General features: G+C 35.2%; 1 protein-coding gene across 3 annotated transcripts; it reads right to left on the bottom strand.

The window, feature by feature from the left end:
- Positions 1-564: 564 nt before the first annotated feature.
- Positions 565-22,800, bottom strand: LOC121408059 (transcription factor SPT20 homolog). 3 transcript variants are annotated; one of them, XR_005968985.1, is made up of 26 exons: positions 22,751-22,800; positions 17,613-17,648; positions 17,112-17,170; positions 16,779-16,845; positions 16,157-16,283; positions 15,565-15,593; positions 15,258-15,293; positions 14,418-14,567; positions 14,062-14,115; positions 13,586-13,725; positions 12,589-12,739; positions 12,025-12,081; positions 11,552-11,608; positions 10,624-10,799; positions 10,004-10,036; positions 9,327-9,642; positions 8,431-8,551; positions 7,269-7,437; positions 7,019-7,101; positions 5,118-5,303; positions 3,902-4,081; positions 2,804-3,046; positions 2,271-2,509; positions 1,740-1,901; positions 1,173-1,444; positions 565-1,097 (listed from the first exon to the last, which is right to left on the bottom strand). XR_005968985.1 is itself a non-coding variant. In XM_041599384.1 (25 exons), exons 1-25 carry the CDS (start codon positions 22,751-22,753, stop codon positions 1,232-1,234), a joined length of 3,087 nt encoding a protein of 1,028 aa, XP_041455318.1. In that variant the 5' UTR covers positions 22,754-22,800; the 3' UTR covers positions 565-1,231. The 3 variants fall into 3 exon arrangements, 2 of the variants coding, with proteins under 2 accessions (XP_041455318.1, XP_041455328.1); XM_041599384.1 differs by having other exon boundaries at positions 565-1,444; XM_041599394.1 differs by lacking the exon at positions 5,118-5,303 and having other exon boundaries at positions 565-1,444.
- Positions 22,801-23,172: the final 372 nt, after the last annotated feature.

The raw sequence follows: 23,172 nt of genomic DNA, 5'->3' as shown, positions 1-23,172 counted from the left end.
AAAACCTTCATTTTAAGACAAATTTCCTAAAAATTTGATATTTAAGATATCTCAGCAAATTCTGTTCATAAACATACTAGAATCATGACTATATTACAAAGCGCATGTTATTAATATGCAGACCTGCCAACCTGAAAAAGAATTTTTAAAGCTGAAAATCAGTATTTAAAAAAAATATAGGACAAGACATAAAGCTGAAACTTTAGAAATCAGTATTTTACATGAACAAACAGTATTCTTCTCACTTTTCAGTACTAAATACTGAAAATTAGTACTACTTGTCAGCTCTGAATATGCATCAGACAGAATTTTGAAACCGATCATGACATTTAAGTTCAATTCCCATACTAGAACTCTAGGTAGAACACATGAACAGGGCCCCGTCTTACAAAGAGTTATGACTGATCAATCAACAGTAACTCTATGGAAATCCATCAGTGTCCTATTTTTTCTACAAGAAATTTGCCCAATGTCCTTTGTAAACAAAGAGACACACAATGAATTTTCAAGAAAACAATGAATGTATGAATATAGTTCATAGTAAGAAAATATTTTGAACAAACGTGCATTACAGATGTTGACGTTGCTGGCCATCCATAATTACAATTGATCAGATAAATCGCAACTCTTTGTAAGACAAGGCCCAGATATTACAACAGGGTGATATCCGTGCTCAATATTGTAACCATTATTGTCACTTTGAACTGGTCACATGTCAGCCTCCATAGGACAATATCACTCAGTTCTATGATCTTTCATGGAGGCATACAAATTTGAAGGACATGGTAAAAAAAACATGGGCCAAGTGATCTGTGATTTTGCTGCTGTAGAAATTCAGGGTAAATCATCTTGTATTTCAGAAGATACCAGTCATATACTTGATAGATGAGGCCTTAACACATTCTCTCTAAATGCCTATTGAGTAAAACTGACTGGCACTGTTAAATTTTATGAGTACAAATATACAAATAAGGATCAAGGTGCCTATTTGTATTGAGTTTGCTCTGTCTTGCAAAAAAAATATCCACTGAGAGAGTGTAGCTTTGATAAAATTCATCTACATTACTTGCATTGGGCTGTGCACATATAAATGAAGTTGAATCCCAACTGGAAAAAATTAACAAGAAAATGCACTAAACTCTGGTTAGTCCAGGCTACTGGCTGTGAATGCAATAGAAGTTAAAAGTACATAATAAGGTTCAGGCTCTTTGTATAAATATAGTCTAAGATTTCATTGTGGAGGAGTAGGTGTTGCTCGTTGCTTTTTACCTTTTCCTTTCAACAACTGCTGTTGCTGCTGCTGTTGTTGTTGCTGCTGCTGTTGTTGTTGTTGCTGTTGTAATTGTTGGAGCTGCTGCTGCTGTTGTCTGAGAAGGTGTTGCTTCTGGAAAGCGGCTTGGGCTTGCTGCTGCTTCTGTAATGCAGTTAGCTGTTGGAATGTAGCCTAAATTTGAAGGGACAAATTTCAAATAAATATTCACAGATTTTAATGAAGTGTCTAACCTATAAATTCATCCTATGGTGCTTTATGATGAATAAAAAGAATGAGATAAAGAATACAAAGGTTAGATTTTAAGCATCTTTTGTTCAGTAAAGCTACAGACAGTATACATGTGGATTTTCACTGACATATATGCTCTCAGCCAATCAGATACACAAATTTCAGTAGCTTTTAACAGATGTCAGTGTAAAATTGCTTCATGAAATGCTCTCATGACAGATGACCCAGCCTGCCTCACCTGGCCTTGTGACCCTGAGAGCTGCTGCTGTTGCTGCTGTTGTTGCTGCTGCTGTTGATTCTGTGCTGCTAAATGCTGTAACTGTTGCTGCAGTTGTTGAAGAGTTGCTGGATTTATTTGGCGTTGTTGAATGGCAGTGTTGTAGAGCAACTGTTGTTGGCCCTGTGATAGGTATTTTAAAAATGCAGAAAACTCTCAATACCATACACAGATTAACATTTCATCATAAGTGAAATTCAAGTTTTCTAGAAAGAGTTAAAAACATGGCTGATAATGCAAGACAAGGAATTTATATTTCCAATATATAGCAAAACCAACTTTCAAACCAAAAAGAAATCAGAAGCAAGAATAGTGTGCCACATCTTAATTTCCCACCCAAAATTGCTGTTCTACATGTTTCTTATAAAGGAGGTTGCCATATCATGCACTGTCTGTCACCAAATTTGTGAAACACCCCACCAGAATCAAACCCATGACCTTCTGATCAAAAGGCAAGAATCAAAACCACTACACTACAATGCTGCTACTAACCTGAAGGAGAGATATTTGCTGAGCTTGATTGTTTCCTGCTCCTCCTGCAGCACTGCCTCCTGCTCCAGCTCCTCCCCCTGGTCCAGCTGTCTGTGCTGCTGCAGCTCTCAATGTTGTATTCTTTAGGTTCATTGTCATCAGCTGGGCTAGCTTGGCTGGAGTCAGCTGGTTATTCCCTTGACCTTGAGCATTGGCTATCACAGCTTGACCTCCCGTACCTATAAGACCTTGACCACCACCTGTTGGAGAAAAAGGGATGAGTTGAACATTAAGGGTGTGCTTGGTTCTCAAAAGCAGAATGGGCAATTTTAAACACATAAGCTTAATGCAGAGATTTAAACAACAGGTCACAGGAGTATTCATGGTAAACCTTTTGACCTTGAGGAAATTCAAGACTACCAGGCAATACTCATTTTCTCAGGATCATATGTCAAAACTTTACAGACTAGGATTTTCTGCCATAAATTTTATGCAATGAAGATGAAATTGCCCTTTTCCACTTAGAATTTAAAAAAAAAATCATTTCATCTTACTGATGATGTTGATTGGTCCGGTTAAGACATTAGCAGGAGCTTGGATAACACCAGACTGTGATGTCGTAGCTGGGGAAATCCCTGAGGATACCACTGTGATGACATCATTGTTAGAGTTAGCCGAGGAGGATGATAGCTGTATCATTCCACCGGTCTGATGGGGTGAGAAACCAGGGAGGGTTGTCATGACACCGATAGGAGTGTTGATGATATTACTAGTGTTCCCTGATTGAGGAATTCCTCCTGGAATGACATGAAATGGAAAACAAATACACTTGTAAGTATGAACTTTAAATAATATATTACTTGACCTACATTTACCTTAATTATCACAGAATACACAAGATATCTATTGCCATCATGTGAACATACTGTAAAATGTCTTTTACACAAGTTACTGCATTTTATTGAATAATCATCTCTATCTTCAAGCGGACATTCGTGCCAATGAATACCATGGGCAAGAATCTTAACTTACAGATTAATATGAGAGGAGAAAGGGGAAAAGAAGAAAGAGAAGGTAAGGGATGGGTGAAAAGAGGAAGGACAGTGAGAAATAGAAGTGGAGGAAGAGAAGGAAAGAAACATGGAGAAGGAAAAGGAAGATAAAGAGGAGAACAGGAATGCAAGGACAGGTATAAAAAAATAAGGAAAAGAGAAGAACAACAAATACAAAGAGGGGGAAATAATGATAAAAAGATAGGCTTTTATAAAGTGCCATCTATCAAGAAATGACCTATTCCGAGGCACACTGTTATTATTACTACTTTCCAAGCTTTAGCTCGAGCTGCCTTCCAATGCTGGGCGCATTGAAGGAATCAATCCTGCTTGGTACCCAACCACCTCACCTAGGTTGAGGGCAGCACAACGTGGGTAAATTTCTTGCTGAAGGGAAACACGCCATGGATGGGTTTTGAACCAACGTCCCTCTGAATTAAAGATGAGAGTCGTTACCACCTGACCATGACGCCTTAAGTAAACTTTGAATACCATATAGCAAAGGAGTAATCCTTGCAAAAACAGGAAAAACATTGCTCTCTAATGAGGAAGAAGTACAGAATAGATGAAAGAATATAAGTAACTTGAATAGACACATACCTTGTTGAGAGTTGACCAGTGCCATAGCAATTGTCATAGCCATCTGATTGGTAGATGTCACTGATCCAGTTCCAAGAGGAGAGGGGGTATTAGTCCTACCCTGGACCGGTGGAGGGGTAACAGATGGTTGAAGGGAAGGTGTGGTTGAGGGTGGGGGTGTAGGAGGAGGTCCCATAGAACCTGTCAAGATTAAAACGAAAAGATTACTGTCTATTCATCTTGCAATTTTGATATATATAAACATATGAAGAAACAAATCATTTAACATATTTATTTGTAAAAACATACATTAAAATGAAACATAAGTATATCATATATATTCATCAAATAATAAAGGTTGATAACAATTATCTATTATCTTACAACATTCACTGTCAATTATCCTCCTGCAATTTTTTGTCTTCATTGATATGATGAAGCTAAATATAGCAATGACAGTACAAAATTCTTTAAACATTATGAAGTCTATCATGACATTGGAACTCCACAGATTAATATAGTACAATGACAAAACTATAATTCAATGTCACAAAACACTGATCACCAAAATACACATAAATCAATAGACAAAATTACACAATTATAAAAAAAAACTATTAAAATACAAAAATGAACTAATATAACAATAAATAAATTACTTAAAGGGTGACCCACCTGTAAATCAAAGTTGATTGAATGAATAGAGTAAATCACATCAGTGAATCAGTAAAAAAAATCAATAAAATCATTTTATCATGAATGAATTTTGCAATTACCGTATTTAAAATCAGCAATATGTGTACATGTAATATATCTGTAAATAAGTAAGCTTCAAATGATGTGAAATATTTCATTTTTCATAGTAGTGCATGACAAATCTCTCCCTTGAACCAAAATGTTACAGAAAAGTTGATTTTTAAACAAATTCATAACACACCAATTCAATTTACATTCTTGGAATATATAAATAGTTGTAATTTGAAATATAAGCCTTTTTTCACTGTTTAACTTTGAAATGCTGAAACATTGAAATAATTATCTAATTTCAATGAATTTTGCACTGATTTGTTTGTTCAATTTCACTCTTTTCAGTCAACTCAACTTAATCTCAAGGCAGAGTACCCTTGAAAACCCTTAGACATCTAATTTGATCCCTTCAATCATATTTCCTATGACCTTGTTTGACCTGCTTTGACCTTTAACCTATCGGTGTGAATCATTAGGACACATGAATCACCTGGGAGATTAGCTGAATGAGCAGCCGCAGCCAGAACCTGACGGGCGTCTAAACCAGACGAACGACGCCCAAGGATTGGAGGGAGAGGACGAGAGGTAGCAACAGGCCTCTGGGGCTGCTGAGGGTTAGACAAGGGCGCCCTCAATTGTCGAAGCTGTGCCCCTACACTGGCACTAAACATGGACACTATATTTGATGATTGTGTTTTTCAATGTGAGGGATTAACGTTTGAAGGACATGTTGATTATGTAATTAATACATTTTTGTAAAATTTTGTTTATTGTTTGACATATATTGATATTTCATGTTTTATGTTTGTTTTATCAATGTAACAATATAAGTTTCATGTCGAAACACAGATTTTATTTTCAAAAGATTTATTTCAAATTTAGATTTTGATTCAAAATAGAAATGTAACATTGAAAAATGTACAAATTATAAGTATAACATTGACATGTATAGAAATTGTTAAAGTTTTTTTTCATAAGTCAGAAAATTGGATAAAAAATACAAAAGAAAAATAAAGAAAAGAAGAGGAAAAACAATATCACTGTCATGCCACAATTGTTCACAAAATTCAACATAAAAAATGAAATTAAAATTTAAACAAGGAACTACACATTGAATGAAGCATCTACAAGTAAATACATTTATTTATGAAGCATGTCAGCATGCTATTTACAAAGAATCACATTTCGCTCTTTTACACAATTTCATTTTTAAATCTTTTCTCCCTTCATGTTTATTATATCTTGGACAAGAGATAATTTTCCAAAGATATCTCTAATCTACCCAGATATGCATGTCTTCCAGCCCTAATATCATGAGATATTCTTTTTATTTGTAGATGCTCTTAAAACAAAACCTATCAACAAATAAAAAACATAAATAGTTAAAAAATGATTAACTGTTAAGTAGAGATATCACTAATATATCACTCTTTGGAAGGTTAAATATTTTTTGGAGAAAAAAAAATATTCAGCCCACCCTAAATTATGAAGGAAATAAGATGGGATGTTACAAAACTAGTCTCTAGTTGTATATTGGGTATGGTGTTTTTTTTTAATAGTTGAATAATCACATAAATTTCATTTTCCTTACTGCTCCACTTCTACACTTAATCAAATAGCAAGTCAGACAACAATATGAAAATAACATGCTCTTGGTATTATTGGAATTTCTGAAAAACATAAGGAATGACAACAAAATTATTTCAGAAATCATATAAAATGTATGAACAAAGGTTCACAAATCTACATGAAAATAATGTCTCTTCAAGAAATTTGATCAAACATCAATATGACCAATAAAAACAATTGAAACAAGAAATAGGTAATTAAACCAAGAATTTGAATTCTGACTCTCAATTTATGCGTCAATGACTGGATCAAGATATAATCTTCATCCATCCATTCTATGATAGTCAAGCCTTAACTTTGACTAGGCTGGGAGTCACAACACTGAACTCAAGTCAAGTAAATGCCTGTGTAGCCTTCATCTAGAACAAGTCTTGATAAGACTAAATCACTATGACTTATTAAATATCTGGGGGAAGGGGGTGTTTCACAAAGATTTAAGTATGATTCAGCACTGCACTTATATGCCAAGTTGCCTGTGGTATAAAAAAATTGACTGCATTGGTCAGATTATGCCATTGATCAATAAGATTTTGCGTTGCATGTATGCATCGGCATTAAGTGCGACTCTAAGATATACTTCAATCTTTGTGAAACACCCCCTGGTCAAGTAAAAACTAAGCACAGTCTAGTATATACCTTGGTATGAGAAATTGCAGTGTTCTGTCAAAAGTAAGATATTGGCTTGCACAAGCATTTGTAATTTGTGAATACATAACATATTACAAATAAACATCACAAGTATATACATATAAATAAACATACCAGGAGGTGTTGATGGCATAGATGTAGGTGTAACAACAGGAGAAGGGAGTATTTCCTGCTGAGCATTGTTGTTATTGTTTGCCCTGAAAACAAGGATTAGAATTAAAAAAACAATGTTTATAACAAGATAAACAAAATTGAATTTAGAAATTTTAACTATGTTTTCAGCATTCATTTTTAAACATTACAAGCAAATTATTCATGATAATGAGATACATGAACAATAAAAAGTTGTAGATATGATGCCTACCTATTGAGATATGCAGGCGGTTGTCTGCCCATACCAGGCAAGCGTGGGCTAGGGACAGCAACGTTTGACCCTGCTGTTTGACCTTGTGTTTGACCTTGTACCTGACCTTGTAGCTGACTTTGTTGATTTCCTGTGATCTGAATGATTTGACCTTGGGAATTCATTGTACCTGTTGGGGCAAATAAGAGAAAATGTTGTAATTTCTATCACGAGACAGATTAACTTTTTACCACAGCATTGAAAAAGATTAATGTCAAATAAACAGTTTAATAAACTTTGTATCAAACAATGAACTGATAAGATTATTCTTCATTCTTTTTATAATATTCTCTGGAATGTAGTGTAAATACAGTTAAGATTTCTTTCGCTACGAATTAAGATCAATGCTTCTTATCTAACTTAAATGGCTCTTAAAAAGTACTAATTAATCGTAATAACTGATAAACCAAAACACTAGTCAAACAAACAATATTTCCTATAAATTCTTGATTAATAAGGAAAAGAGAAATGATTGTTTACAATGCATAAAAAAAGTCTTAAACACACTGGACAGTACATTTTCTTCAATTAATTATTCATTCCAAAGCAAATGACAAGACTACACTATTATCAAGTTATTAAGCTATTGTTGTGTTACAGGAAGATGAATGTAATATAATTTTGAAGTATAAGATTAAGATTCTGAGTGAATTTAATATAATATTTGATGGACGTCTAAGTCTTGAAGTCAGTCAGTCTATCTGGATGAGTGTGGGTCTAGTATTCTATCGTTGGTCTTCTCTATTTCTAATAATCAAGAAGTCTTATTTATATCATTTGTTTTGGGGTTGTAACTATTTAAGGTGGGAGTGATCTAAACTTGATCTGATTGGTCTACAGGTAACTGTCTATCAAACTTTTCTCTGGTATAAGGGGTGTGGTGATGCTCTGTGCAAGTGACTGGGGCTGGAGTGTGAGTCATACTTCTTCCATGAAGTTAGCTGACGTCACTGAGGGTTGGTCTTTTTATGGTCAAGGCTTAGCAGTTAAATGGTATTGGGGGTTTGGGATTCTTAGATGACATTGGGAGAGTTTGTAAACAAGTGAGGGTGAATGACTGAAAGGATAACATGAAGTTAAATACATACTACATAACACTATAGCAAGGGGTATATGAATCTACCTGCTAATCCAGACTGTGAGAGCTGGTTTGAGAGAGTGTTGTTCATATTAACGGCAGCAGCTGCATTCAAAGGAAGCTGAAGTTTCAGAGATTGCTTGGCATCTAATGGAGCCATGTCACCCTGTCATTGGTCACAAGGTCATATGATTTCATCTCAATAAATGTTATGTAATAGGTGGAACAAATTAAAATACAGTTTATCATTACAATTTGAGCCTCTCATGGATTTAAACCAGTTGCTAATACCAACTATACACACTCAAATTTTATTGGGCCTTTCTGCATTCGATTAAAAATATGTATCCTGATAAATATAACATTCACTAATCCACACACTCCAATAAATATACTCTCAAAACCATATAAATATATATGTGGCAGAAGCCAAAATCAAATGTTCTAAATAAATGAAACACTAAGAATGCAATAGAGGATTTTAATATAAAGGTACATTGAATTATCAATCCATGAAGTCAATATTTTTTTGAACTGATGATAACAAATTTGAAAAAGATCCTGTTGGCACATCATAATCCATAGAAATGCATTAAAGAAATTCATCTTCAGCTTTCATGAGGAACATGATACTATTCAGATGTATATCAAGTAATAGGTGTTCATCCAAAGTGAAGTCTTATGATAACAAAGGTTATGTAATGCATTGTATATTCCATATGTTGCCTTAAATGATAAGGTCATTATTTCTCTCTTATCAGTTCAATAATTCCCATGGATGTTGTTGAACAATAACTATTGATGGGAACAGGAATTTAGCTTTTCCACACAGGTGACTTTATTACTATAACTTCCAAATCATTTCACAATTTAAATACCAGCCATTTGTAATCATCTTACCATGAAAATTGCAAATAGAATAGCATTCAATACCAACTCACCCCTGCTCCCATCTGATTGTTACTATTATTATTCTGCTGCAAGTTACTAGCATCCATGCTAGCACTGCCACCAGTAGTAGTAGTACGGCCCCCTTGGGCTGATACCGATGCACCTGCATCACCACCCCCTCCTGCACCTGTCGTACCCCCCTGCTGCTGCTGCTGCTGCTGAGTGGATCCCCTAGAACCCTGTTGTTGGTGTGATTGGTAAGCAGGGTTCTGTATCAGCTGAGGAGGTTGACCTGCCATGACCCGGGATATCTTCACCGGTTGTCTCGTCTCCAATGACAGGCTTTCAGTTAATTGTTTTAGATACCTGGATACAGGAATACGAAATTACTTTTAATTAATAATATTTCGCTCATTCAATTTCCATATAAGAACACATAAGTAGTACATATCAAGATTCAATCATTTAACATTGTGGAGTCGTTCACATTCAGAAGATTGACATGGATGACTTCTCTTGCATAAAAACAAACATCTTTTATGCTAAATAATTAACCAATCAATCAATTAAAGCTTGAAAGGCATAATATAATTTTTATCTTTCATATTTACATTTTAAATGTTACAAAATTCATTAATGTGTAGTAGCAATATTACTTATCAAATATAATCAGATTTGCACCAAATCCACTAAATAACAAAAGCATGGAGAAAGTGTAGCTATTTACCTTTGCGCGTTTTGTAATGAGCCAAGATAGAACCTTGAAGAAATGAAGAACAAGAAATAAAATAAATTATAGATTAGATAATAATATCAGAAGGGAAAAGCCATTTACATGCTAACAAAAGTGTCGCTTGATATTACACACTACCTACCTAAATCATATTTGTCAAGGAAAACAGAAATTTGGAAAACTCATTGTTAAAGTTAGAAGGGTAGAGAGATGAGGGAAAATGTACAGGTTTGGGGGGCAATTGGTTCCTTGTGAGAAAAAGAAAAGTTGTTTACAATTGGGAGTAATATTATCCTTTAATAAATATCTGAAAGGAGATTTTTGGTTACAAGGAAAGATATGTGCGTGATTTTTTAAAAGCCAATTTATGTCAATTGTTTGCAGGAAATTGAATAAGATTTAAAATGGCAACAAGTGTACAACTGACTAACTATAGAAAGTTCTACACATACAACCATGAGCGGCACTCACACTAGAAAAAGAAGAAGATCCGAGTATAATTTGCATTCCATTCAAAGTTTTCATTGAAATTCACATTAACTTCCTTCAGATTTAATTCTCTTACATAAAGAACAACAAAATGCATGAAACCAGAGCCTGAAAATTAGCCATACTTGGTAAAGTTTGCATTAGTTCTAGGATGCTGTGGATCATTAGGGTTGTAATTCCTATCAATATACTGCTCTCCTTGATATGTTTGATCAAGCTGACGTTGCTGTATAGTAACTCTGACATGCTGCAGACGTCCATTCCCTCTCTCAGTCTCCAAGATCACCTCCTCAACCGGTATCTACACAATAATATGTAAAGAATACAAATACAAGCGCATTAGTAAGAGTTATACACACGGGATACCTTAGGAAAAGTTTTAATACCATTTCAAGGTTAACAAGTGTGTGTAATTATTGTAATGTAAGGGAAATGGTGCGAATTATATGTTTTGGATGAAGGACATGTGTATCCTTGTCATTTCATAAACCATCCTCCTCTCAAATCATGTCTATTCAATAGAAGCAGTCATTACTACCAGTCATACCAGTCATAAACATATTTATGTTAGCTAAAATATTTGATTGGTCACTGATCACATGACAGATTTCAGCGAATAATTGTTTGTACCCATTTCATCATCAAAATAGTAATATCAACAATCAATGGGGATTATTGCACATTGCTCTTGTCAGAGATATGACTTTCATAGGGGGAGTTACATTATGCAGTTTGCCTGTGATCTTTATTCACTGAAACTGTTACGAGCTACTAAAATCCTTGTATCTGATTGGCTGAAAGAATTTTTTTCAGGTGAAAATCAATGACAAGGTACTCCATGATATGCTCCCCTTGTTTGTTTTGTGATATTACCCTGAATGTAGCATGGCTATAAAATAGGTACTATGAATGCTAATGTTTTAACATACATATGTAATACATGAATGATATTGCCATAGGAAGATGTTCATTCATTTTGCTCATCAATTTACTAGTAGTTTTTACAATGACAAGTGATAGCATTAATCTGTAAAATGAAAGGAGAATACTTACAACCCCACCACTACTTCTTTCTCTTGGTCTATCTGAATGGCTTGCAAATTGGGAAACCTAAATAAATACAAGATATCAAAATTCATTTAACTTCATCTTTGACATAGGCTGCAGGGCCTTTTGAACATTATAGCAGAAGAAATAAAATTAATTCTCGACACAAAGCAACAGTCCACAAGTACCCAAATATTCTAAGCAACTACTAAGCAACATTCCACTTTCTCTCTCTTTCAATCTCTTCCCCTCTCTGCGTAATGGTCATTAGCACACCCTATTCCAGTTTGACCACTTTTTGGGTAGTTGGGTGGTGTAAAATGAGTAAAGCAAAATATCATGTCCTTTCAACATCATCTAAGACATATTTTCTCAAACATGTTTCTCAAACAAAGGTTAAATAACACAAATGAACTTAAAAAATAAATTAGAATTACAAAAATGGACTTAAGAATATACTGAGCAAGGCTTATACTTACAGGAACGCTATCGGGTACAGAAAGGTCTAAATCTCTCTGCTTCCACATGTCAACACACTGAAATTATAAAAGATGGAAATGAGAATAGGAAAGCAACACTAATATACATCTGAAATTGAAAGTGAATGTTAGATCATTAAAGTCAATAGTTACCAAAAAATTTTCATCAATGTTGATATTATCTTAATCAACATTAAATGTAAAATACATCATGTTCTTAACTGGTATACACTTACAAAAGGATCATAACACCTTTTCTTGACCAAAAACTCTACAAAACAAAAATTGAAACAAGATAATGGGTTGTTCTAATTCAGGTATAACAAAGCAAGTTAGTTTTGTGTTTGTTTTTCTTAAATTTTGCTAAACTTGGGAGTAAAATTCATCCTAGATTCTAAAGACAGATCCAAATAATTTTCAATGATGTAATGCAATCAACAGGTTTAAATGGTTAAGATAATAGTGCGAAAGTTGCTGAGAAATCAACAGTGATACATACTGCCCGGAAAAATCTAACTCATTTGAATTCATTAAAGGTTACAATTTTGTACAAAGAAATCTTACCGGTTTGCCAACTTTGAGATTGACCTTAGGAGGGGGTGCCCTTTCTTTCTTCTTAGCAAGGAAGTCATGAAGCCTGAGACCAGGTGGTGCTGGGAAGGACTTAAAAGTAGCTCGGCGGTTACGGGCAATCTGAGAATATCTCTTCATACACCTGGAGTAATTAAACATCATTGACAAATATTAATTTAAAAAACCCAACAAAACAAACTACATAGAGGTCAATCAGTGTAAACAAGTAACCAGAGCTTGTAGATTTTCTTCATTATGATGACTTTAGGGCAAGGCAACTTTACTACAGGGCACACCCATGTATTACAGCATGTAAGGGAAAAATAGAATAAGACAGACAAATAGCCAAGGCACTGAGAAGGGTACTGAAGCCAAACAATAGGGCATCCATTAATAACAATAATAATAATGATGATAATGACAATAATAACAACAAAACAAAAGCAGGGCTCCAAGCTTTTCAAGAAAACAACATTCCCTGATTTTCCGTGATAAAGTTTAAAAATTCCCTGATATCTATTTAAACCATTCCCAGTTTCGCATATTTTCTAAGTTGTTGCAGTGAATTACATGTACATGTACATGTATTTCCAGTGTAAAATTAATAATGTAAAACTAATACACAGGCATGTAATAGCCTTCCTTCTCCCCATACAGCCATCCACCGTACCCCAAAACCACCATAACCAGTCATTCACATGGATGTTGTTTTGATATGCTACAAAACATAACAGAGTCTGATTGACTACCGTGCTTTCGACTTTTGGGCCGATCAAAATTCCCTGATTTAAGGTATTTTATATTAAATTCCCTGATTTTTCACTGACTGGAAAAAGGTAAAATAATTTTCCCTGATGGACTGGGGACCCTAAAATGGTATCGATATGCTTTAATTCAAATAAGAAAAAAGAATCCTTTAAGGAAAGAGAAAAGGGAGAAAGCAAAGAGATAAAAAAATCCAAGATAATGGAGTGATTAATGGACTTACTTTTTGAGAGGTCTTGTATTGAGTCTATGTTTCTCTTGATGTATTATATTCTCAGTACAGGCTACTGCTACCGATGGATCAAGACATAGAGGTTCTTGAGTGGTTAACAGAAGTTGACTCTCAAGAGCTAACTTATCATCCTGGTGAAAGCAATGGAGAGAGATACTTAAAATTTAAGATGATATCAAAACACTTGAAACAAAATTATAGATCCATCTCCTCCTCATCATCATTGTCGTCATGATTATATTCATCATTATCATCATCACCACCACTACCATCATCATCATCATCATCATCATTGTTAATATAACCATCAATCACACTATCATTGTCATCATATTCATAATCATCATAATCATCAAAATCATCATTGTTTAATCTCCATCGTCATAATCATAATCATCACCATTGTTGTAATTATAATCTCCATCCTCATAATCATCTCAACATTTTTGTTAATATACTACACTTACCATGCTCCATCGTGGATCATTACTTGTAATTGAATTGATATCATATGCCAATGTCTGGGAATGAAATAATCAGAAGAGACACATTAATCCAATAATAAACACAATAAAAAGGACCCCCTTCTAAATAAAAAAAAATCAGTTTCAATACTTTGTGTGAATATTATTATGTTAAAACACCAGGGATTAAGTGTCTGAGTTATAGGCATAATGAACCAAAAACACAAACAGGTAATATTGGTCTTCAAGCCAAAAACTATGTTACAGAAGTTTATGAATAATTTGAAGAGAGGGGAAGATATATATATCCAAATACATATACAAAGAGGGGGGAGGGGAAGAAAGGAAAGATAACAAACCTGTGGTGTAGGTCTGAGTAGTATGTGCTTGGAGTGATATGTCTGACCAGTAGCTGACTGCCGATAGTCTCTTATTTCAGTCACTACGCAGCCGCTGTAGAAGATGTTTGTATCAGCTTTATCAAGGAGCTCCACTAGTAACGGAGGAAGCTGGCAGAGCAGACATGATTTATCAAGGAGAATGATATGAGAAAATAGTTCAATAACTTACAGAATTAAAATATCACCTGACCCTTTTATTATGGTATTACAAGTCTTACAAATAAAGCAATTTTTTCACATTTATTGATGAGTAAATTACAATACACTATACTGTACAAAGGAACCATTCACAATGATTCAATATGTAAGCACAATTACACATTCAAATCACATAGGCCTACATATGTGCTCAACAAGTGCTTGTATTAGTTTTGGACCTAAGAGGAGGTCATTTCCCAACCAGGAAACAAATATAAAATATGAAAAGCTTCACAGACGATTGCTGAGAGGCTTACTATGGTATGCTATTTAACATATCAACTGATTGGTAAATTTGATTAATATTTAGCATTTATGAGGCGCCAATCGATCTAGTTGCCTATTCAGTGGCACACTATATATTACCCCGGCTGTAGCTCCAGCTGCTAAAGGCGCTTGGTGCATTCAAGGAATTAATCCTGCTGGGAACCCTTTCACCTCAACTGGGTCTAGTGCAGCACAGTGTGGATAAATTTCTTGCTGAAGGAAAACACGCCATGGCTAGGATTTGAACCCACAACCATCTGTTTGAAAGGCGAGAGTCAGAACCACTAGACCACGACGCGCCCACTGATTACGAAAAAATATATATATATTTACCTCTTCAGCATCAAGATAATCCAAGAAGTCTGATTCCTGAAGAAGAAAAAAAAATCCATGAGGCAATAAAGAGTGAATTATTATCAAGAGCATGGAAAACTATCACTCTATCAACTGCATATGGAGAAAGACAGTGATTTAAAGACCATCTATGCTCTCATTGCAGGCAATAAACAACAGAAAATGTTACAAAAATATGCTGTAAACACTGCAATGATATTATCAACATGTAATGAATCTAGGAATTACTAAACAAAGATGTCTAATTATTAAATGAAAACAAAACAATTCACATTTAGTAACTTACATCATAAGGTAACTTCAATGTCTCTGTGTCTGTGTGGCATGAAAAGAGAGAGAGAAAAAAACATGTTGATTTTGCATTGTTAATATTCATGCTTTTACAATATAAAAGTAAAAAGTATGAATGATTCTGTAACTAAGTTCATCTCAACCATTCTGTTTTACAAATAAATAGCTCAATAAAAGTAGCAGATGTTGGAATAGTTTATGGTGAGGAATGCTTGTTTAAAGAATGTTGAAATCTTTGTTAAAATACTTGATACACTTCAGTCAATGACTGAAATTTTATAAAAAGGTATGATGATGTTGTCCATTTAAAAGGGCACTGACACATCCATATCTCAACACATGAGTGAAGGTGCATTTCGCTCTAAATATGAATTTATCAACTTTATTAACAAGCAATACAAACCCCTCAGTTGAGAAAGTCTACTAATTGAAGAATAATACTATTCCAGAGCATATCTAATATGTTACATGTTCATCAAAATGTGAATATTAATGACTTGAAACAAATAAAAGGAAACATTTCTTGTGAATATAATTTCCTTCATACAAATTTCTGGATATTTTCATTTCTTGACCTTTGACCTTACCTATGCCATCTTTGCCTCTGAGCATTAATGAGAAACCTTGGTTGCCAGGGAACAGATTAACCACCAGACATGTGAGTTTATCTCTCTTGGCTAGCTTATCAAGCAGATGGGTACTACTCTTCACACTCTGAAATGGAATAAAATAGTGAGAGACAGTAAAAACAGTAACAAGAAATAGAACAAGAAATTCTCTTTTTAAACTTGCATTCATGTCTGTTGAAATCACATCACAATACTTTCATGTATTGTGAATATTAAAAAGTTATTTACAAGTTTGACACACGACATTCTGTGAATTATATGATTGGCAAAAACCTATAATTGACTAGTGAATAAATATTAACAAAATCAATTTGAGTCAATGCACTTCTTCATGGCATACACTAATTTCAGAAAACAGGTTTTCCTGACTGGATGATATGATACTCTTCTAGGTAGCTAAGAAGCATCACTTTATTACCTCTAATCCCTGGTTTCTTCAAGTTAAATAAACCCTTGACTAGTGATAATTTCATTCCCATTTGATAAGGCACCAGCTGGTTCCAGTAGAGATCAGGTTAATTCTGACAACACCTGCGATTAAATTACTTGCATAACCTATAAGACACAAATCACTACTTACTGTATCACTTGATTCCTTGTTACATTCTTCAACATATAGCTCCTGAAGACGTTGATGTATTGATTTCCTGCAAAATAAGAGTATAATTTAATTTCTTTCTATCTATGCTACTAAAATGAAAACTTACAGACATGATTTTCTTTAACAAACAAAGAAAATTGGAGGGGTTGAGCAAAGTAGAGTTAGTGTTAGGGGAGGGGTAGAGAATAGTGAGATGAGAACAAGAAAGAGATTTAGGGAGAGGGAGAGAGAGATTGGAATGAGAGCAGAGAGTAGGTGCGAAGAGATCTAAAATCTTCTCAACATATAAACAATAAAATGTTACAAACTTACCATTTATTTGAACCAGTGTTTTTAAATTTGGGTTTCCTTTCAACTGACTGTAACACTTGCTGTAAAAATTGAAGAAGAAAACAAAGAACAAAACTAATCAACACCCATCAATCAAACCCAGGAAAAGAATAACATTTTCTGTAAGGCAGGTACTCTGACGATTCATTTCAAATTACCATTTGTCATTTGTGGGGGCTTATTTTACATTCAATGTGCTCATGTGTTTATTCTGCTATATCAAACTCACAAAGAAGCAAATATAATTCTCATATTCTTCTAAAAACAATGATATGAGCAACATATAACTTACTGAATAACTTCAAGAATATGGTAAAAACAATTCTAAAATTCATTCAAATTTGAAAACATGATTTAGGTAATCAAGAAAATTCCAAGCAAAGCCCTATAAAAAGGTAAGACTAGACTTTAGACAACCACAATATAAATGCAGAGTAATTGCAGTGGACCTGAATAAAACAAACTTAAAAGAAAATCATTTACCTCAGCTTGCAAGATGGCCTCTTCCAAACTAGAAGCCTGAAAAATAAGACAGAAGACAGAAAAATAATTTGGATCATAACATGGTCACAAGGCTTGACAAGACAGTGCGTGTGATTATTAACACATGCACCTGTCATACTGCGAAATTTCATCATATTGCAAAATTTCATCATATAGCAGAGGTGCAATGATAAGCAAAAATATAAAGAGCATGAAAACTTGAGTTGCCTTGATTAATAGCTCAAAAAATGTGCTAATGACAGTGACGTCATCTCATTATAATGAGAACAGCCTTGGATTTTTTTCCAACGTTGCACTCATAGCTCAGGTAAGAAAATCTCATTTTACTCATTAGAATTAGATCTATATCTAACTTCCGAAGGTTTCCATGTTGAAGGAGAGAGTAGTGGATTTCATGGTACACCATGTGTCTTTCATGGGTAATTGTTTCTTTTTTAAAGACATCTGAGATATCAGGTCAGTGAATCTCTAAAATGCTTTTTAACCTCTATTTTTAATACTTTGTCAATGAGTGAAATTTATGAATTTTTTATTAGAAATACTAATCTTTTATAATTAAAAAGAAGTAAACATAAAAGATTATAACTCCACCGAAAATCATGATATGCGTGGATCGTCTTGGCGAAATACAAAGAAATCAAGATGGCGACGTAAACACAGTGGTAAGTTATCCTGTCTTTTCATAATATTTTCTTGTTTTCTTAGATGAATTCTTGTTTAAAAATGAATTTGATAGCATAGAAATGTCGGAAATTAAGTTGTATCCCATTTACATGATTTAGGGCTAGATCCTTTAGAAGTAGAAATCTCGGGGACAAAAGTTTCAGGTTTTTTGGTGGTACACACAGATGAATGGGAAGGAATTCCTGGTAAGCATACGTTAGTAAATGATTTTTACTCTCTGCAAGCCTCCTGGCTGTATTGTATGTCGAGTCTAGATCGTTCTTTGAATATCTTTAACGTATGACCTTGAAGATTTGAACTTGTCGATGGCAAGAAAAATGACTTGTCCATTTGACCATTCCTTTCAGTATTTTAAATACCATAATGGCATCTCCTCTCCTTCTTCTATAGTACAGGGAGTGTAAGTCCAATACTTTCAATCTATCTGTGTAGGGGAGTTCTTTTATCTCCTCCACTTTCTTTGCTCTTCTCTGGACTGTTTCAATTTCATCCACATATTTTTTTCAAATGGTTATTATTTTTTTTATTATTATTATTTGTTTGGCGTCACCTGTGCCTGGGAGGCGAAAAGCGAACTGAATCACTATGACCCGCAGGTCTCTCCTCCCGATATAACTGATTGGGGGGAATGCAGGTGGACCACTACACCGGGGTTTCCCCCTACTCTTATACGAATAGTGCAGTGGGTTCTTAACGTGCAAAGGTGGTGACTCTCCTCTACACGGGGCCTCCATTTAACGTCCTATCCGAGGGACGGAGTGTTTTCCATTGTAACATAGCCTGCATCTATGAAACATGGGAGAGACGTTTACACACAATGCACTGGCTTCAGTCATCCGCCCGGGGTGGACTCGAACCCACGATCTTTGGTTCGACGGGCAGACGCATTACCGACTGAGATTGATGCATAAGATCCATTACTACGGGATTCGAGGTAATACCCATTGCTGGATTAGGAATCTCCTTTCTGGACGTTCACAAAGAGTGCTACTCAATGGCTGCTTTTCTCACACCTGCCCTGTTTTGTCAGGCGTACCACAAGGTAGTGTGACCGGACCTCTCCTGTTCCTGCTTTTCATTAACGATCTGCCAAGCCATGTTTCTCCAGGCACAACAGTGAGATTGTTCGCAGACGACTGTATCTTGTACAGGAAGGTAATGTCCCCAGATGACGCAAGATGCTTGCAGCAAGACTTGGATGCACTCCAGGAATGGGCAACCGACTCATTAATGCAATTCCATCCACAAAAATGTCAGGCAGGGCGCGACAAACCCGCTTGCCCGGGGCAAGTGAAAATGACGTGCGGGCAAGCACTTCTCAAAGTCAATTGCCCGATCGGGCAAGTGGTTGTTGCGTTTTTTTTCCTGTACCGTACCTCGCTTTTCCATAAATCATCAAAAATCCACACTCAAAATCATGAATAAGCCTTGAAAAATAGCGAGTAGTGCAGCTTCAAATTCCGAAATTGCGTTATATTTTCTGCACCACGTATTTCCATACATGGTACCAATACCAGGTATGAAAAAAATCAACGCAATGGCTGGGAAACAGTTGAATGTAGTATAGGGGTCCATTATGACTACCACCATGTGCAATTTCTAATGCACATTTTCCCCCTTCCGATATCACAATTCTGTGATAAAATAATTAGAATTACACAGGAAATAAATCACAGAGTCTAGTAACCGCGCATTGGTGAGTTGTCATTCGGCTTTGCTTTTCAAAACGGCCTATTAACATCCAAAATAACTTGCCGTATTTGTTAATTATAACTTAAAATTCATTTGCTTCCCTTTTTGAGGGGATGAGGTAAATATCAGACAATAAATCATCAAACAAAGCTCCATCTATTTTACAAGGCTGGCGGGAGGCTCACTCACGTGTGCATACTAGCTAGCCAGTCTGAGCTCTGTCTCTCTGCCAGAGCTCTGGGGGACAATTCGCTCAGTAAAGGCCTCAATGATGGTGATTTTCTGTTTCAGACAGAGTTTACATTTCGGGTATATTATTCAAAACTTCCAATAAAGTTTGATGATTTCTTCATTTTCATGTATATTTAAGTTATTAATGAATACACTCTCACCAAATTTAGACTCCCCCATAGAGAAATGCAATTTTCATAGAAGTCTGCGTTTTCAAAGAACTTCAGGAAAAGTTAGGGTATGTGTAGACCAAAAGCTTCAGTCTCTGTATTTTGGTTGTTCCGCTGAACTGCGTTGGCTCCACTCACCATACATACAGTAAAATGTCAGAAATTGTTGAATAAATCCCCAGAAACGACGGTTATTCCTGTCTAGGGTATGTGGGCCTTTATTACATGGCCGAGTACATGTTATTGTACTGGAATAGGCGAAGTAGAAATTAGATATTGAATTCATTTATATCAAAGTTCAACTCACAGTCACACCCACACAAACACCCACACACACACACCCACCCAAGATTCTAAGCATAGTGAAAAAAAATACTTAAAAATCATACAATATTAAACAATGTTAGTAATAATTCATTAATAAGTGAACAGGTATTCCTCAAAATAGAAAAAAAGGTAGCATGTGAAAACATGTAGATAAAATTATTGACCGAGTGGAACATCATAAAATGATGAAGAAAAGACTTGATGGTTTCCAACTAATTTTTTTTCTTAAATCAAGGAAATATGGAAAATAAATGACCATTTCATGGATTTAAAGATGCAGTATGTGAAATTTTAGCCACTCCACTTTTGATGATAAAATAATTTTTTCCGAGTCAATAAAGAGCTGAACATTTTTCACTGGCTTTCTTACTTTTCCAACTATGGTAAATGAAAGCAATTCTAAGGAAATATGGTACGCAGGAAGCCATTTCATGGATTTAAAGATGCAAAATATGAAATTTTAGCAACTTTTGTTGAAGGGTTTTTTAAAACCTTAAATACCCATAAAATATCGATTTTTTTCTCCAAAATAAACGTAAAGACTCAGGCCTACGTTGCTGAAAATATCCTTTTCAATGTGTGTTCTTTTATACTGGACATGATTCTCAATTGTTATTTTGTATACCTTAATAAAAATAAGAGTAGTGCCATCATAATGAAAAAATTATTTAAAAAATTGGGCAAGCAGTTTTTTCTATCGGGCAAGCAAATTTTTTCGTCACTTGCCCTGTTGGGCAAGTGATGAAAAAAATTTTTGTAGAGGCCTGTCAGGTAATGCATGTCTCAAATAAGAGACAAACATCCATAGTGTCCTTTCCTTATGACATTCATGGGGAGCGCTTACAGGTAATGGACTCCACCAAGTATTTGGGAGTTAATCTGCAGAGCAACTTGAAATGGAATCATCATGTGGATGCAATCACCAAGAAGGCTAACTCTGTACGGGGCTTTCTGCATTGGAACATGAGGGCCTGTCCACCAAAGACAAAGGTGTTACTTTACAAGACTCTGATACTCCCTGTCTTTGAGTATGCTGCGGTAGTTTGGGACCCATCCACACAGGAGAACATCAGAAAGTTAGAAATGGTACAGAGGCGTTCTGCCCGTTTTGTCCTAGATGACTACCGCTGCACAAGCAGCGTAACATCTATGCTTCATCAGCTTCAGTGGCCAAGTCTTCAAGAGAGGAGAGCTCAGCAGAAAGTTTATATGATATACAGCATACTCCATGGATTGGTTGATCTTCCGTCCGCCAATCTCATTCCAGTAACAGCCCCACGCACTCGGGGAAATCCACAAAAACTCCTGGTTCCCTATGCAAGGACACGATTTCTCCAAACATCTTTTTATCCAGACGCTATCAGGCTGTGGAATTCATTACCACCTGTAGCTGTCAACTGCACTTCATTGGAGCCTTTCAAGCTAGAGGTGCAGTGTGTCAAGCTTCGTTAAGCTTCAGTCTGGTTTTTTAGCTGCACTTATGAGTCCATTGTAGAAATTTTTTACTTGCACTGTACACTCAACACTTGACAAGCGCAAGGTACGATAATACGCCAGTGGCGGACTGTACCAGCCTGGAAGAAGAAGAACACAGCTCGAAGTTTTGACTTGTCTAACTCTTTTGAAAAGATTGAAAGAAACAACAAATAAATGACATATAATGCAGAAAAGAGAAGAAAATGCACAGAAAAGGAAAATAAAATAATCGTAAAGAGAATCAAGCGAGGAAAAAAAGAGTCTGACTGAGAGAACAGTGCAATGTATTTGCCAGTCGATTGTGTACGTAAATCTACAACACCAAACGCAATATGTCGGACTACAATGTAGATTTAACTAGACTGCTCCCGCAATAAGACTATAAGAGTTAATTTTTTACGACAAAAATGGGGGATTCTAATGATAAAATAACATTCATTCCATTAATACGATTTCGAGCACCATTAGGCTCAAAACCATACATTTAAGGGGCTAAAATGATATGAACATTTTGGATAAATCAAAAGTGCGACTTACCATTTTCTCTCGAGCTCTCTTTTTCTTCTGAAGTTAGCCGGAAAGAAAATCCAACAAATCAAAACAACACCATTTGACCAGAAACAGGACTGATCGAATGATTCATTTTCATTTATTTACTCTACTTTCTTACTAATATTAGGATAATACTTTTATATTCAATATAATATGATGGATCATCAGGAACAGTATAGGAGTGTGTGGGGTCGAGAAGGCCCATTCGCCCCTGTCTATCCTGATTATACTACTATAGGACTATCATTAACATTTTATATGTGATAAGGATGATGATTGATGATGATGATCGATGATGATTCATTCATTCATTCGTTTATTTCCATTTTCAACAATTACGTTTTCTTCTGTACATGTTGACATATATAAATAACAAAACATATTTAAAATATTCCTGTACAGAAAAT

This window comes from Lytechinus variegatus, chromosome 1, assembly GCF_018143015.1.
Source record: "Lytechinus variegatus isolate NC3 chromosome 1, Lvar_3.0, whole genome shotgun sequence".
NCBI lineage: Eukaryota > Metazoa > Echinodermata > Echinoidea > Temnopleuroida > Toxopneustidae > Lytechinus > Lytechinus variegatus.
The sequence above is the reverse complement of the archived record's forward strand: the minus strand, read 5'-3'. Positions and strand labels throughout refer to the sequence as shown.

Excerpts from the sequence above, each read along its gene's own strand:
- LOC121408059 (XM_041599384.1), bottom strand. Across the intron at positions 12,082-12,588 it reads ATCTCAAAGTTGGCAAACCG|TGTGTTGACATGTGGAAGCA; the intron begins GTAAGATTTCTT and ends TTATAATTTCAG. Across the intron at positions 9,643-10,003 it reads TCATTACAAAACGCGCAAAG|GTATCTAAAACAATTAACTG; the intron begins GTAAATAGCTAC and ends TCCTGTATCCAG.